Source organism: Felis catus, chromosome B3, assembly GCF_018350175.1.
Source record: "Felis catus isolate Fca126 chromosome B3, F.catus_Fca126_mat1.0, whole genome shotgun sequence".
Lineage (NCBI taxonomy): Eukaryota > Metazoa > Chordata > Mammalia > Carnivora > Felidae > Felis > Felis catus.
Window position 1 is genome coordinate 7641474 of NC_058373.1, and position 17173 is coordinate 7658646.

The 17173-nt window shown below is 49.5% G+C and overlaps 1 protein-coding gene across 10 annotated transcripts in view; it reads left to right on the forward strand.

The window, feature by feature from the left end:
- Nucleotides 1-17173, forward strand: part of NTRK3 (neurotrophic receptor tyrosine kinase 3) — a 397694-nt gene that overhangs the window by 279769 nt on the left and 100752 nt on the right. For 2 of the 10 annotated variants that reach the window (XM_045058830.1, XM_011282745.3), the window contains 2 exons: nt 12-146; nt 1697-3795. The exons of 7 other annotated variants lie outside the window; for them this stretch is intronic. In XM_045058830.1, coding sequence (XP_044914765.1) covers nt 12-146; nt 1697-1815 — 254 coding nt within the window. In that variant the 3' untranslated portion in view covers nt 1816-3795. Of the gene's footprint in view, nt 1-11; nt 147-1696; nt 3796-17173 lie in introns of those variants that run through there. One more of the 10 variants, XM_019831909.3, reaches the window with a different exon arrangement.

A 17173-nucleotide genomic window follows, 5' to 3' on the forward strand; every position in this document is an offset into this window, starting at 1 on the left:
TCTTCTGCCAGGGGTCTTTTCAAACATAGACAATCATGGGATATTAAACTTGAAGGACAATAGAGATCATCTAGTCTCATCAACTCACTATATATATGAGGAGCCCGAGGTCCAGAGTGGGGAAGTGGCTTACCCAAGGTCACATGGTGAGTTACCTCCTTTGACGTCTTTGTATGCAGTACAGGCCCCACCCCCAACCAGTTTTGATTCTTCAGATCTTAAGACCACATGGAGTCTCCAGTATGTCCCAGAGGACTGGGGGATGACTAGGTGCCCAGTGTGGGATTGGTACTAAAAATCCCTTAGGTCAGAGGAGTCTTCCAGGGAGGACGTGTCATAGGGCCGAGGCGAAGAGTGTGGGAGAAGCAAGAGAGGGACCACAACCTGGACAGGAACAGTGGTGTCCCACACCTCCTAGGCAGGCTGCCCAGACCCGTGGCCTGCCTTCCCTTCCACCTCAGACCCAAGAGAGCCCTTGTCCCTGGTTAGCATGGGGAAGCTATCGCAGAAACCTCTCATCCTGAAGCTGAGCCTCTCTCTAAACATGATGTCACAGACAAGAAAGTTTCCCTCCGTCTTCACAAATCTGACCCCGCTCCCTACAGATGGAGAGCTCCCAGTGTCCAGATTACTCCACTGTGTTTTGAGCATCACGTGATCCAGGAATGAGGAGGGGAGAGTCTCTGCGCAACCAGCTCAGTCTGTCCCCATCACGTCCCCAACATCCAGCTGTCCATTGTGCCCTTCACATACCTGCCCGTAGCTTTCATGAGAAGATAGGCTTGCTCCTGTCTTGTCTGCAGGTGCGTGCTCGCACGCGCGCACACACACACACACACACACACACACTCTAGACAGACGTTATTTCACAGACATTATTATAATCTGGGGTTGATTGAGAAACCTCCATCTGGAGATTTGATCAGGAACACCCACGTCTCTGGAGCTCCTAATTCAGTCTATGGCAGCGTGGCCGAAAAGGAGCTGAGCTGTCGTGCAAGTGGCCGCCATTGTCATTCCTCCAGGGCGTTTTTATCCTCTGTAAGACTTGGAGTTACGATAAGGCTGTGAGAACAGCCGTTATTTCCTAAATTTCCACCGAGCCGGTGAAATGAGACCAAAAGTCAATGAGAGAGAGCTGGCAGGCTTGGAAGAATAACGCTCCGCTCCCAGCCCTCCCCCCCCCTGCCCCCGCCACCCCCGCGGGTATGGTCAAGGCAACCTATAGAATTCCAGCTCCTAGGGTTAGAAGTGGCCCTCTGGTATCCCTTAGCAATGCAGGTTCTGAGAACGCTTTCCCTCCCGCCCCTTTCCCCCCATCCCAGTGACCCTAGTGGCTGTGCCCTTCCCTAGATGAGGCTGTTCTGCTATTCCGTGACAATCCAAGGCCCAAGCCCCTGAATATTTGACTCCCTTCCCTTCCTCGGTTCAGCGGAGGCCGCAGCAAAATGGAGTGTTTCCAGTTTCTCTGACCACGCTTGGTTTTAAGTTAATCCCCTCCTCCCTCTCCTTCCCTTTTGCTGACAATTCGTTTGACGGTTTCCGATAGATCTGTGTCCGTACCCCCCTCTTCCCCCACCCCCCTCAAGCCCCCTCTCCGTCTCCCCTCCTAGTTTTGATCTTCTTTGGGGGTTTTGGTTTTTACTTTATTTTGCTTTTTTCTGTTTTTCTGTTCTTTTGTTTTTGTTTTTTATAGGTTTCAGAGAAATTATGTTGAATCCAATAAGCCTTCCCGGACATTCCAAGCCTCTTAACCATGGCATCTATGTTGAGGATGTCAGTGCTTATTTCAGCAAAGGACGTCATGGCTTTTAAAAACTCCTTTTAAGCCTCCCTGTTTTGATGTCACCTTGGTAGGCTGGGCCCTCTGAGAGGTGGGAAGCTCTAGGCGCTGTTCTCTTTGGATCCGGGGATGCTAAGTAGAAACCGCATGAGCCACCGGTGCCCCTGCACCCTTTACCGCCACCGAGATGGGTGTCTTCCCCCATCCGCCACTGGCAGGGTCGCCCTTTCCCTCAGTCATCACTGTGCTCCTTTTTTCCCGGCCTCCGAGGCAGCTCCTGCCACCAACTTTAGAGCCGATAAAGAGAATTAAAAACCTGTGCACCAAGAACCACCTTTTAAACACACTAGCCATTCTCTTGCTTTACAAAAACAACCCAACCAGCACGAGAAAGCCTGATGGAAGCCCAGCCGTGCTCCGGCCTCACTTACCCTGCCTGGAAGCGTGGGGTCTCCCTGGCTCTCCCTAGGATACCAGGCTGTCCTCTTAGTGACCTCATCGCCCTGCAGCCTCCAGCGGGGAAGAGCGGCTAAGCAGAGGTGGAGACCACGCGCTGAGAGAGGGGGAGCCAGGCCCAAGTGTTGGCACCAGATTAGGTCTCAGAGGAAAGAATGGAAACCAATCATTTTCTATATATATATATGTTTTTGGTTTTTTTTGAGGGTTTTTTTGGTGGAGAAAACCATACTTTTTTTGGACACATTTTCCCCCTACCTTCCTCTTCTTTCTGGAATGGCTCACAGTGAGTGTGATACTAGAAAACTCCTTGGCCCCTAGATCGGCAGTCCTGACAAGCTTTTGCTGCGGGAGGTCTTGTCCATCAGTTGGCCATCCTGCTAGGACCACAAGGTACCGAGGGAGCCAGGGGCCAAGGCCCTTCCTACAAGTCCCTGATCCCAGGATTGGCTCTCTACCCCCACTCTCACTTACTCTTGACTCTCAGAACTTTCGGAACCCAATGGAATCACCAGTTCAAGGCCAAGATGAACTGAAGGGGAAGAGAAGGAAAAATTGGCTTCCTCCAGCCCCTCTCATGGAAGTGTCATCCTGTTCTCTGGTCAATATATGTGTTTACTTTGCTTGCTTTGACTCATGCCTTACTCCATGGCCACCCTCTCCCAAAGAGGGGGTTTGCTTCCCCCCACCCCCACCATTTTCCACGTAATCCACTGGGGAGAGGGAAAGGGTAAGGGATGCCTCTCCCCAGCTCTGATAGGAAAGGCACAGTGGTAGAGCCTGAACCTCTCCCAGATTTGCTGCCGTGTTGGGCAAGTGGACTTCGGGCTTGGCCCAGGCGCCTCCGTCGTGGGAAGTCGGCACAGGCTGCCCCTTGATGGGACGGCGGAGAGTGTGAAGCAGGGGTCTCCCACGGGGAGCTCCTCGGACAAGATGGTGGTGGCTATTAACCCCCTAAGTTTTGGGGTGGTGACGCACAGTAATAGGGAATAGTCTCTGCCTTTGGCAAGTTGACGTGGGAAGTAAGAGCCCCGCTTAAGGTTTTCCTTCCTGGGTCCTGTGGATGGTGATTCTTTGTGCCGGGTTCCCAGCCTGATTCTGCAGATGCCTCCATGGGGTTTCAAACCACGAAGCTTTCTAGGTTCTTGGCCCGGATCTGGGGTGGCCTCCCGGCCACCGTAGCATCCAGAGTGTCATGTGGGGATTCAGGTTTCGTCCAGGGCCTTGAGATGTGTGTTTATCCAGCTCCTGCCATCTTCCCCGCCACCCTGCCCCCCAACGCTTCGTGTCAGGCTGTTCCCCACCGTGTCCCGCTGACCCTCTGGGCCAGGGCCTCCTCCCGAGTGTGGCTTTAAGGAGTAAGCTTGAGGATGATGTTTTTAATTATTGTAAATCATTACCTCATTTCCAGCCTGCCAGGCTCCATCCACCCCAGCATCCTTTATTCCGCCATTTTCTCACCTTGTGCTATGACAATGGGGCGTTGTATTTCCACAGAGACTTATAGGAGTGTTCAGTGTATAGTTTCTTAATAAACACTTTATTTTCTAATGAAATGACTGCATCAGACCTCTTATTTGGCAATTCTGCAAAGAATGTTAAAGATCCAGAAATTCTCACATTTCCCGCCACACCTATTCAATTGTTACTCTTTTAAAGAAGTTTCTTAGCTCAGTCCTGTTTACAAAAGTGTCTGTAATCTGTTGCACTGGTGGTTTTCATCGAGACTCCTCCAGATAGGTCAAGTCCATCTAGTGAACTGTTTCCTCGTCCTATCAAGGAAGCATTAGAGGCACAGAGAGGTCGAGTGGTTCACCCAGGGTCACACAGCACAAGAAGCAGAGGCCAGGTTCAAACCTGACTCCTCCAGGCACTGCTCAAGCCCCCGAGACCCTCGCCTCCTTGGTGTCTGGGAGACTGCTCTGTTTCCTGAGCAGCCGAGGCTTATCGAGATCGTTTCTTCAGAGCGGATGTGTAACAGGTTTGGGGAGTAGAACCGAGGGAACCTCGCACCAGTAAGTCGATAGGATTTTCCCTCACATGGAGCCGGTTTGTACCTTCCCTGGGTCTTGAGGACGTGACCTTGTCAGAGGAGGACTGGGCTCTGGGCTTACAGGCTAGTCTGCTTATCCTTCAGGGACACCCTATCCACACACCCACACGCACACCCTCAGGTGGGCCGGACTGTCCCATGGGGCTCTTATGGGCTGCGGGAAGTGGGAGGCAGTCATGGGGGTCCTGCCGAGAGTAGAATGCATGAGTGAGCTGGGCAAGGCTGTGTGCCCTGGGCTCCTGGCCTTGACCCAGCCGGAAGGGGTTGCCATGCCTTCTGTAACTTACAACATCTTCTGCCTCGGTGGAGGGACTCTGTATGCAGGACATCTGGGGCAAGAGTGGAAGACAGGGACTGAGGAAAGGTTCCTGGGTGGGATTGGACCTTTCGCTGGGCCTCAGCAGGCTCTGTTGGAGCTCGCCTCCTTAGCAGGTAACAGTGAGACAGGTAGAGCAAGGGGGGTGAGCTCAAGGCGGAGGTCCAACAGGGACCTCCTGACCTTCATTGATTTAATCTGTTTAAATTGACTTTGAGCTCCCCCCAGCCTGACCCCAAATGGAAGTTCCTCTCCTCTAGAACGGCCTGGGGAGGGCATTGCCCCAGCCCTGCATTCCCTTGTCCTCGGTGGTCCCAGGTCTGGAACTGGGATCGCTGAGGGGCGGGGCTATTGGGGGAAACTTCCATTTTTAGCAAGAGAGATCTGACCTTTGCTTTGGTCTAATGCATGGAGCCTTGGATGCTTGGGAGAGGAGGTGATGGAATGAAATGGCCCCTGAGAAGAGGGGGGGACCAGCACACAGCTCGGGGGGAGGGGTGCCACCAGCCTGTGAAGGGAGGGCTGTTCAGCACAGCAGGAGGCAAGAGGAAAGATGAGGGATTAGAGGTTTGGGGCAGCAAAGGGCAGGAGGGCTGGTCTGGTGGCTTCTATTTTGCCTATGAGGTGCAAGGCCAGGCCTTGTGCTAGGAGTGAGATCTGAGGAGAGCTGAAAAGTCTAAAGAGCCAGGGAGAACAACGTTTAGTGCCCAGGACTCTGTTTTCCTGCTGGGCCCCAAAGTCCCAGACGTTTACTGCGGTGTTAGAGCCTCCGGGGCAGTTAGAGCTGGTGCAGGGCAGACCCGGAGAGCACTGCTCAGCCCAGAAGGATGCTGCCTTGGACAGGCTTCGTGCGGGGAGGCTCCGGGGACCAGCAAGGCCTTCCGGGTTTGGAATCTTCCCCAGGGGATTTCACAGTGGTTTTCCTGAACCTCAACGTACGTTTTGGTCCCGTGGTTCAGGTCCACAGCTGACGCAGGCCATGAAGCCTGTGTGTTTGCCGGGCGCTAGACGGATCTTTGTTCTGGAAGGGGTGTTTGAGGAGCAACGGTTCTGAACCCTACTCTCTGGAGCCTGGAGAGCAGGAAACTCGCTGTGTCTTTCAAGACAGTGGTGAACACGGGGGGTAGGGCCCTCCAGGGACATGCTCTGCAGAGGCCCGGAGCCTTTCACAAGGGCTACATGGCCAGATCCTGGAACTGGCTGCCAAGCGCCAAAGAATGGGCCCACCTGTGGGACGTTAACAACAACCGTATGTCCCTTCTGCAGACCCGCTCAAAGCCAGGCACGTTTTACCCCGGAAGAAGTGGACACTCAGAAAGTAACCAGCCCTGGTTTTCACAGCTGGTGACCGGAAGAACCAGGGCTGACAGGAGGCCTCCTGGACTTCGCAGTGTGCTCCATAGAGCAGCCTGTCTGTTGCTTCTGGAAGGCCACAGTCCTGGGGGGCTGCACAGCCACCCCTCCCGAGGTGAACAAGTCTTTCAGGGCTCTCCGAGGCTAGATGCCATCATCCCTAAGTTCCTCCTGGCACCTCTCAAACACGGTGATTTTAAAGACTCCCCAGAAAAGAATATCTGGGGAGTTTTTTCTTTATCCCATTCTAGAATTTTGTGACCCCGGGCACCCGAAAGCGTGGTTGGTCTTAGGTCTAAGATGAATGATGTGGCTTGCAGTTGGCAAGATTCCCAGGCAGACGATGGTGGCATCTTTGATGTTGGGGGAGGGCTTATTGGGTGAGACACCCCATTCTCAGGATGGTGGGTGAGGCTGCCCACGTCTGGGCAAGTGTGAGCAGCTTTGGACAGGTGGAGCAGCTTTGGACAGGTGGAAGGTGGTGGAAGGAAGGAAGATCGTTGCCTGACTCTTCCCGTCCGTATTCGAACTTTCTTGTCCCACCCAAAAGACGTCCCGGTGTGTCGAAACTCAGCCACATGCTTCTTACCCGGGAAAAGAACCGACGTGAAGCGCGTGTCACGCGGAAGCCAAGAATCTGGCCTCTGGGCTGCCCTGGCTCTTCCCTCTTGTGTGGGAATTCCTTCCGCCAAGCTTACAGCAGCCACGTCCTCACCGCCACCTCTCAGCCACAGGTGTGACCTCAGCACAGGTGGGACTGTGCCGGGATGCCTCTCCTGCCCGGGCCTGGTTTCCACAGGCCGAGCCCAGGCACGAGCAGAGACTCCCGCGTCTCTGACACAGTAGTGAGGGGGCCAGAGGGGCTTTGATGGCACGGAGGCTGGACAAGAGCAGGTGGATCAATGCAGCCATGCCGGACGTGGATCAGGCAGGGGGCCTTCATTCTTCGGGGTGCAGGGAGCCTGAGCTCCGGGTAGACTCCCGCATTGCTGCTGCAGTGGTTCTGGAAGGGAGAGAGAAATAGGGGAGGAGGGGGGAGGCGCTGGGGGGGTAGTGATGCAGGCTGCTCAGGGGAGGACAGGAATGGAGAGCAACTCTGGCGTGTGACAGTGGAGAAGGTGACGGGGCAGCAAGGAGCAAAGGACGGATGGGGAGCCTGGTTTGCAACCAGATTGTCCACGGGGCCTGGGGCTCCCCCCCGCCACCCTTCAGTGGGGCCGATGTAGGCAAAGCCCACGTTTGCCTTGAGGCTCCGGCTCTGCCCTTTGCCGTTAGAAATCCTGTGACCACACCCCCCTTCCCACCTTCCGCAAAACCTCAGCCTGGATCTGACACCACTCTCAGAGCTAAGTGACACTCCTGGTTCAACCCTACTCGAACTTGAAAGTGAGTTGAAGGAGATGAGCTTGCTGGCAGAAGATAAAGGTCCCCTGTCTGCTTTTTTGGGAGGTGGTTCGAAAATTCCATCAGGATTCTGAGATCCATTTAGGTAGGATTTTAATCCCAATTCTTCCTTTTCGGTGGGTGGCTCATCAAGGAACCCAGGGGTCCCCTTGGAATTAAAGCTCTGCTTGTTCAGGGAGATTTCTGCATGGGGGATGAGGTCTGTGGCCTCTCTGTACTTTCGTCCCTGTCCATCAGGACACTTCCCCTCCATCACCAGATATCTGGGTGTAGACCTCTGAAGGCTAAGTCGTCTTTCCGCACCGTGCTGGGCTCGAGGTGGATGGCAGTGTGTGGCTCGAGTGCTCTGTGTGCTCCCGGGCGGGGGACAGTGATTGCTGGGGAGGAGGAGGAGGTATCGGGACCGGCCTCGGATAAGGCCCGCGAGCTGCCCTAAACAAGGAACAGGCAGGCGGGAGGGTCTCTGAGGATCCCACATCCCACAGGGACGTACAGGATGCTGCTGGCTCGGTTTCTGTGCCAAAGGCCTCCAGCCCAAGGCACGGCTCTGTCCGTGCGGGTGCACTCTGGGAAGGAATTTGGAACTATTTGGGGGAAAGGGGAGAGGCAGGATTACCCAGTTCCCAGAGAACAGCCAGAGCCGCAGAGAGGTCCCGGCCGAGGGCCTCGGTGACACTTCCCAAGCCTAGCAAACAGGAGACACGCGAGCTTTCTGCACATGACCAACGCCACCCTGAGCGGCTCAGGGTCGTGGTTTTTTTCCCCGTGACCCTCTCTGCAAACAGGAGCTGCCAGAGGCCTCTCTGAAGTAGAGGAATTTAACTTGGACTTGGCTGAGAGTGGAGAGAGGGGTACCTGGCGTCGCAGGAATGGGGCGTGGCTCTTCTGAGAGGCAGAGAGGCTGAGCACGTCTCCCCACGCCCCTGTCAGAGCAGTGTCAAGCGATAATCAGGGTTTGGAGTGATGGCCGACACTCCCCACTCAGCAGTGGAAAGGGTTTGAAGACCAAGGAGCGAGTCAGCCCAAGGTGTGAATGAGTTCCGGGGTGGCGCTTTCTCGTTTTGGCCTCGTCACAGTTCGGGGGGCAGGGCGTCCTGTCAGCTCGGATACTCCCCCTACCCCACCCGCCCTGGCCAAGCCTGACTCTGGTGAGTAACGCCTGAGGCCTTGGTGGCCAGTAGTGGCACCCAGGCTGCCTTCGTGGCTCCTTCGTGGCTCTGTTCCCTCCTCAGTTTCTGCCGCCCGCGGGCTGTTACCACGGCAGCGGCGTGAACCTGGGTTCCCCCTTTGCGGGCCTCAGTGGAGCTATTGGCCTGTCTCCCTTAAAAAGACACAGGCTTCCCTCCTTTGTCCCCACGTTCGTCCTGCAGTGAGAAGGGCAGGGACCTTTCTTTCCCCAGAAAGGTGATTTCCTTGCTGTCAAATGTGGCCGGGTGACACTTCTTTTATAGAGCTCTGAAATGCCACCTCCTTTTACCCTGAAGCTGACACCAGTTGTGGTCTGTTTTGGTCCTTGGGTCATTGTTTTGAAATTGCAACACCGTGTTCTTTACTCTGCAAGGCTTGCGACAGCCTTTGGCCAAAGGTCGTGCTATCCTGACTCCCAAATGGACTTCTCAGGGGAAAGAGAGGGTGTGGGGCTGCGGGAAGGGGTCACAGGTGCTCTAAAGGGAAGGAGGTGCGTCTGTAGTCTGTGATGTGGCTCTCTAATGGGCTGAACAGTCCTGGGGTAATATTTACTTCACACAGCCAAGGTTCTTGGGGGTATCGGGAACACATGCCATGGAAAGTCCTTGAGTTTGAAGCTGAGAAGGTTTAGATCCCTAACACAGGAGACCTCCGGACCTACAAGACTTCTCTCATTCCTAGTCTTTATCAGCATGGGCTGGACAGGCTGTCCCCAAGATCTGCCCTCCTGCTGCCAAAGTCAAGAAGGGGCAAGTCCTAAAGTCTGTGTCCCCTAGGCCATCCAATGTGGGTGTTCCTCCCAGACCCTCCTTCAGACAATCTCAGGGAGAAAGAAAATTCCAGAATGCAGGCTAGTTGCTGAGTCCGGCCTGTCTATTCTATATACACTGGAGTGTTAGCCTTCTCTTGCTATTAGTTCTGAGAGAAAACTCACATAACAGCCTGAGGGGAAATCTCACAGCAATTTTTGTCATGAGCCACGGTCTCTACAAGCTCAGTCTGGCCAAGAGGTCACATCCAGGATCCGTGCCTCTGGCAGCTCTTATCTGAGGGCCACAGCTTTGGACTGAAGCCTTTCACTTCAGAGGGAGCCAGATGCCAAGCGGGCCAGTGAGAACCTCAGTGCGTTCTTTCCCACAGTCAGTGGGAGCAGAGAAGGCATCACAAATATAGAATAGATTCTGAGAATGTCCTTCTTGGGAGAATTTAAATTCTGAGTCCATGTTTGAATGACTCATGGAATCCTTCCATCTTTATGGCTGTCGGTTTGGCATTTTTGCTACCATAACAGGCAATTGCCACTGGTTACCTCTGTTACCAAAGGGCCAATATCGTCATGAAGAAGACCAGAATAACCCACTGTGTATTTTCAGGATGGCGTTTTTGGCCATCTTAGTTGCTTCAGAGGGTCAATCCCTTGACCAACTATTGTCTCATGTGAATTGATCGGTTGTTTTGGGCAAAACTTCAGTTTCTGCAATATGACTGTCTCTCAATTTGAGTCCTCAGTGTTCAGAGAAACCTTTTCCTCTTACTCCAGTTATTAGGTAAACGGTGTAATAAACAGTGTCGTCAGGATCAAGTGCTTTCCTTTCCATTGGCTGCAACAGTGCTTTCCTAAGAGCCCATCAAATAACTTTGGAGAATGTTACACGGTATAGCCAATGTCTTACAGATTCACAGTACACATTAGGATATCAAAGGCTCTGAGAAGTCCTCCTTTAAATAAACCTTTTTGTCCTACCACTTTCCCAATCTAATTGAACATAGACTTCTCTTAATACCTACCAATAGATTGACACACACACACTTTAGGTAACACCGAGTTATGGTGTGGTCACAGCTTTTTTTTTTTTTTTAAAGAAGAATGAAGTAGGATGTTAACCACTGACCTTATATCACGATGAACGACCACACCCCAATACCTTTGCCCAGCTATGGCGTCCGTCCCTACTTCTGCCCTCTGCCCTGTATAGAGGCAACAATGAATCTGGGAGCTGTTGGATAGGTACTCTTGTGAAGCAGGAAACCTTCACTGTGGTATCCCAGAAGAAAATGGTAAGTCATTTCACATAAGCGTTTAAGACTTAAGCACTAACCCTGGCTGCACTCCCGGGCTGGTGGAGGTGACATCATCTAGGGGTAGTACACAGAATTGAAGATGTAAATGACTTGGGGTAAGTTACCTTTCCGTGTTCCGCATCTCTCTCTCAACTTGCTAATCCTCAGATAAAAGACTTTACCAGACGGGTGCCCCAAATGCCATATCCCTGTGAATCGCTATTGTCCAGGAGGTGGGGGACATCTTCTGGTTCTTGGGGTCACCTCCCTCTGCTGAATGTCTTGGTGTATCACATGTGAAGAATACCTCTGCCCCCCGCCCCGAAAGGCTGGGGGGCTTGAAAGCAAGGGGAGGGAAGTAGAGAGAGAAATGGCTGCCCGTTTGCCTGAGGGTTGGTGGATTTCTTTGGATGAGGAAGGAAGCAGATGCTTGGGGGTTAATAGACCCTCTCTGTCACAGTTGGACGGGGCCAAGCGGGAGTTCTCGGCAAGATTTTCCGACTTTGATCTCAAGAAGGCAGCTCTGCCTAACAAATAGTCTGAAATGTCAAAGAATAAATGTTAAAGCTTGAGGGGTCGTTCTCTGGGGAGTTGCCTGGGCTGGCTGGGGAGGGAGGGGAGGAGGGAGAGAGGGACACAGCAGAATCCTTCACATAAAGATTCCGACTTGGTTTTGTGATATTTAAGAAAAAAGAAAACTCTGAATTATTTATAGCACAGAAGATGGAAGCAGGCTGTAGAGAAGTGGCCAGGCTTAAGACGGTGGTTCATGTTCCATTATTTATCTGCCCCAGCCTTGAACTGGCAGAACTTGCCTCGTTAGTGACGTGCCACTGACCTCTCCTTGAATTACTTATTATTAGTATTACTCGTATTACTATTACTATTATTATATTAATTTAAAATTTTCAAGTCCTTTGACATGGGAGTTGGGGGGAGGCAATTTCTAGAAACAGTTATTGCAAAAAGCAGGAGTTATCTCTTCCTCTTGAGGGGTCTCCAACATGTCCTTCACCGCCTCTTTCCACACCCACCAACGTGCATAGCGCTCCTGGGTGGGTGTGAAGCATCTTGGTTTGGGCCTGGCTTCCAGTTGGCCATGTTGCTATTATTTCATCATGGCGGATATATCTCCTGATACGTTCCGTTTGCAAAATGGAGGCGATGATCATATGCCTTTTCTGGGTATGCTGGGGAAGTGAATGATGCCCTGTGTTCAGAACACCTCAGTGCCTGGGTAGGGGTGGAGGGCAGAGAAAATAGCATCAATGTTGTGTGAGGGGGGTAAAAAGGAATTAGAAGAAATTTAAAAAGGGAAAATCAGAAGCGATAGAGGGATTAGTGTTAAAGCTGGAAAGAATGAAGTCTTTTCATCTGCTTATTTTGGACAGTGATGTTGTTTAGATGTTTAAAAAAGTGCTTCTGGTTGCTAATCACATCCTGATTCTATAGCGTGGGTAATTGAAATCCACTGATAATCTCAGAATTGCAGTTAAATTAGAAATGCCAAGCTTCAGATGCTCTGCCTTCTCCCTCCACAAATAATACAAATGTGCTCTCGGTCCCCGTGCCTCCCAATTGTTCTGCACACCCTGGACATTCTCAGAGACGCGAACAAATGGAACGGGCTTTTGACAGGTTGGGGATGTTGAGGTGAAGCTAGTCCAAGGACAAACTGATCGTAGGTAAGCCTCCAAGCATCACTGTGTTTACTATGTATTACTTTTATTGAAAATACTAATACTCCCGCTGTTTTTTCTAGACTTGTCTTTTCCCCACCTAGAAGAACCCAGAGAACATTTTGCAGCTAAAATGTCACAGTGACACTCCTGTTATAAAACTCTGAAAATGTACTTATTTTTATACCCGGTAACTTACTCTACCTCTCAGAAAGATCTTCCAAATATTTTTCCTCCACCGCCTGCTTTCGGTGATGTAGAAGTGTGACCAGCATTGTTGCTGTAGGGCAGTGGTTCTCAGACCCCTTGGGCTTGGGACCCCTTTACAATCTTAAAAATTATGAGGACCTTAAAGAGCTTTTGCATGTGGCTTAAATCCATCTCTGTTTATTGCAGTGCAAACCAGAACTGAGCAAGATCTTAAAAACACAGGCACACGCACACATCCCACTTAGCCATCAGGCGATGTCATCACGTAGCAGGAAGCCCCTGGAAAAACGCCACATATACCTGTAAGAAAATGAGAGGGGAAAAAAATGCATAGACCATCTCAGTAGACCTTAGGCTTTAAACCTTCCTAGGAAAATAGTTTTAACACATGGCTCTCCTGATAAGGTCTTGGGGCTACCAGAAGTCTCTGGACCACATTCTGAGACCTGCTGCTGTAGGGAAACTGAGGCCCAAGCAGCTTCTCAGATCTAGTCTGGGTCCCTTTGTTGTCAGTGAATGATACCAGTCAGGCTCTTTGCTCCAAGTGTGGGGCTACCGTCAGAACCCCATTTCTTCATGCAGATACCACTGATGATGCAGATACTCAGTTGCTAGGAATACGGGAAATACATGGGAAGGAATTCATCTATTCTGAAGAAAACTGAGAGACAGATGTTTGCTTGCTCTGGAGAAGGAGCATGGGCTTGCTGTAGCAGTAAGCATGATTGGCTCATTGAAGACACTCATCACGAATAGGGTTTTAAAATCCTGATGGTAAAAGAGGGTGGAATGAATGGCATGGGATGAAGGAAATTTACAATCAACACCTTGTAGGTCAGAAGCCCAAACGTGTGTATTCTAGCCCTCCAAGTGCATCACTTTTGGATTTGTCTAAGGAACGTGTGGGGCTCAGCAGTGTTCTACCAGGACCCATAGGAGTGTCTGTTTTAAGTTTAGAGACCCTGCCCCCTCCCTCACACTCCTGACCTGGAAAGTTCTGGTAGAGGGAGATAGGACTGTGAAGTGCATGACATCTTAGGGACTGTTGGGTTAACTCTGTGCACATCTCAGACAGTCCTGGGCGCGTGGCGCTGTTTTTCCCGTCTCTTGTCATTTGTACCTTCGTACCCCAGATTTGTCTTTCGTACCGCAGGGACCGAGAACTGCTCTCAGCTTGTTCTGAGATGCTCTTTGACACCAGTACTGACAGTCCTCTCCAGGAGAATAGGGCCTTTCGAGAATATTTCTGAGGTCATGAGCAGATGGTTCGTTGATTCGCCCTTCAAACACATACTGGGCATCTGCTCAATGCCATGCACTCTGCCACTGAGTGAAGGAGTCATGTTTCCTACCCTCAAGAACTTTGTAGTCTAGTGAAGTCAGTCTTTCTCAAAGACTGGTAGTGACCTGTTGCCCAGGGGACACACGTGGAGACAGTTTTGGGTGTCACTACTGAAGGCAGGCATTACTGAGAACCCCTAAAAGTCACGTGACCCAAAATGGCAGTCGTGCCAAGGTCGAGAAACCCAGTCTAGTATGAAGATAGAAGGCTACTTCTTAGTCTTGGCTAAGAAGGACCCCATACTTTTCAGGACCTTCCTACAGCTGCCACGAGTCCAAGGGCCATGGAAAGTGACCACCTGGAGCCTGGGCCTTACTCCCCTTCTAGGTGCAGTTGCCTAAACCAGAATTGCTCAGCAAAATGGCTCTTAGCTCACTTCCAAGCCATGTGCAGACCTCTCCATCGGTCTATTCTCCTAAGGATGGGTTGCACTGCAGACATATGTACTGCCGAGCCCAAGCATTGGCCAAGGGGGCTGGCTGCTGTTTAGGGCAGAGGGGAGTATGATTGTGGCATGGTTCAGGCTAGGTGGGGCCCTTTGGTTGTGGGAAGGAGAAGGAGAGCAGACTGGGGCCAAGTCTCTGGCACAACCTGTCCCAACTCACAACTCCAAGGAGCCTGAGACACCTACATTCTTACCTTGCCCTTCAAATCATTCCGAAAATACATTTAACAGGGTAGGAGGATAGGATGTACTATATTTAACAGCATGTTGGCTTGACTTACAACTTTCAAATCTTCAGATCTGTGAGATACGGGCTTCAATAATTCTCTTGTTTCTGGTCCTGCAAATGTAAGGGGCAGGCCTGGTGCAGACTAGTGAATAATTATGAAGCAATATGATGAAATTATGCATGAGATAAACATAGGGGAGGGACACTTCATTTTTCAGTGAAGCTCTTAAAAATACTGGATCTTGACATCTGTTTGCAGCTGTATAAATAGAAATGGCAGTTCAAGGAACCCCACAATTAGGGTGATGAGTTGAGACTTCCAAAGTCCCATTGTTTAAAGAGGTGTCTCTCTCTCCGAGCCTTGGGAAGCCTAATCCCTTTGCCCCATGGCCTTTTGGCAGCCTCAGGCTGTTGGAGGTGGGCATTCTGCCTGCTGGGCCATCTCCACGCTGGGGCAGTGCTCAGGTGGTGTCATGCCCTTGTCAGGTTGCCATGGAGACTGATCTCGAGGTCCTCACGATTAATTGGTATTTATTGGGGATCTGCAGTTTTCTAGATGCTGTGACCAGCACTGTACAGGAGAGAGAGAAAGGCCGCACCCCCCCCCCCAATTTTGCATTGTTGAGAGGGTATCATTCTGTAACGGAGAGGTAAAGACCCAGGAGAAATTGAATAGGAAGGATATATTTTTTCTTCTAATAACACTGTGGGTTTTTTTTTTCTGATTACGAAAGTAATTTATATTCACAGTAGAAAATTTGTTGAAATACAGAAAAGCACACAAACACATAAATTATCCACCATCCCATCACCCAGAGACAACACTGTTAACATTTTAGCTTTCTGCCTTCTAATCTTTTTTATGTACTTATTTAATTATTTAACGAAATCAAATCATTCTATGTGCATGTGCGTGCACATGCATTATTTGCTACTTTCTTTTTTATAACATCGCATGTGCCATTTAAACAATATTTTGCAATATGAAAATTTTGTATAAGCCATATATTCACATGGTTCCAAACACACACACACACACACACACACACTAAGGCACATGAATATTCATAGCAGCACTTTTAGAAATACCTAAAAGGTAGAAACAACCCAGATACCTCTGAACTGGCAGATGGATAAACAAAATGTGGCATATACATAGAATGGAATATTATGCAGTATGGAAAAGGAATAAAGTACAGGGGTACCTGGGTGGCTCATTCGGTTAGGCATCCGACTTCAGCTCAGGTCACGATCTCACCATCTGTGGGTTTGAGCCCCGTGTCAGGCTCTGTGCTGACAGCTCAGAGCCTGGAGCCTGCTTTGGATTCTGTGTCTCCCTCTCTCCCTGCCCCTCCCCTGCTCACGCTCTGTCTCTCTTTCTCAAAAATAAATAAACATTAAAAATTTTTTTTAAAAAAGGAATGAAGTGCTGACACATGCTACAATATTAATAAATTTCAAATACATGATGTTAAGGGACAGAAGCCAGACTCAAAAGATCCCATTTTGAATGAGGCCATTGGTATGGAATATCCCGAAGAGGCAAAGCTTTAGAGAGAAAAAGTAGATTAGTGGTTGTGTAGGGCTGGGGTTGAGAATTGGAAGTAACTATAAATGGACCCAAGAGATCTTATTGGGGTGATGAAGATGTCCTAACGCTGGATTTTGGTGGCTGTGCCACTTGGTAGATTTACTAAAAATTGTCGAATTGTACATTAAAATGGGTGGATTTGGGGCCTCTGGCTGGCTCAGTCATGGAGTTTGTGGCTCTTGATCTTGGGGTTGTAAGTTTAAACCCCACATTGGGTGTAGAAATTACTTAAAAAATGAAATCTTTAAAAATAAAATGGGTGAATTTTGTGGGAGGTCAATAATGCCTCAATAAAGTTTACATATATAATGTAGTAAATATACATGTAAAACAAAGTATATGTAAGTATGTAACATATAAAATAAGTGTATAAAGTATATTTATGCAAAATAAAGTTTATGGATATTCTCTGCCTCAATATTATTGATACATATATCAATAACATATGTATTGATATATTGATATATAATAGTATATATATCGATATGTAATATTGAGGTAGAGGATACCTCTCTCTGTATAAACTTTATTTTATATAAATATGCTACATGCATTTATTTTATATATTATATACTTATACTTTATTTTACATACATATTTACTGTATTATATATAAGGTTGAGGTACTATTTATACATCTGTTGAGGTATTAATAACATATGTATTAATATATGATTGATGAAGATATATATATATATATATATATATATCAATAATATTGAGGTAAACAATACATATATCTTGGAGCACCTGGCTCAGTCAGTTAAGTGTCCAACTTCAGCTCAGGTCATGATCTTGTGGTTCGTGAGTTCGAGCCCCGCGTTAGGCTCTGTGCTGACAGCTCAGAGCCTGGAGCCTGCTTCGGATTCTGTGTCTCCCTCCGTCTCTCTCTGCCCCTCTCCCGCTCTTGTCCCTGTCTCTCAAAAATGAATAAATGTTAAAAAATTTTTTTAAAATACATGTATCTTAACAATATTGAGGCAATTAATACCTCAGTAAAGTTTATATATATAAATTTTAATCTACATCTTTATGTCAATATGTGTATCAGTACCTATCGGTC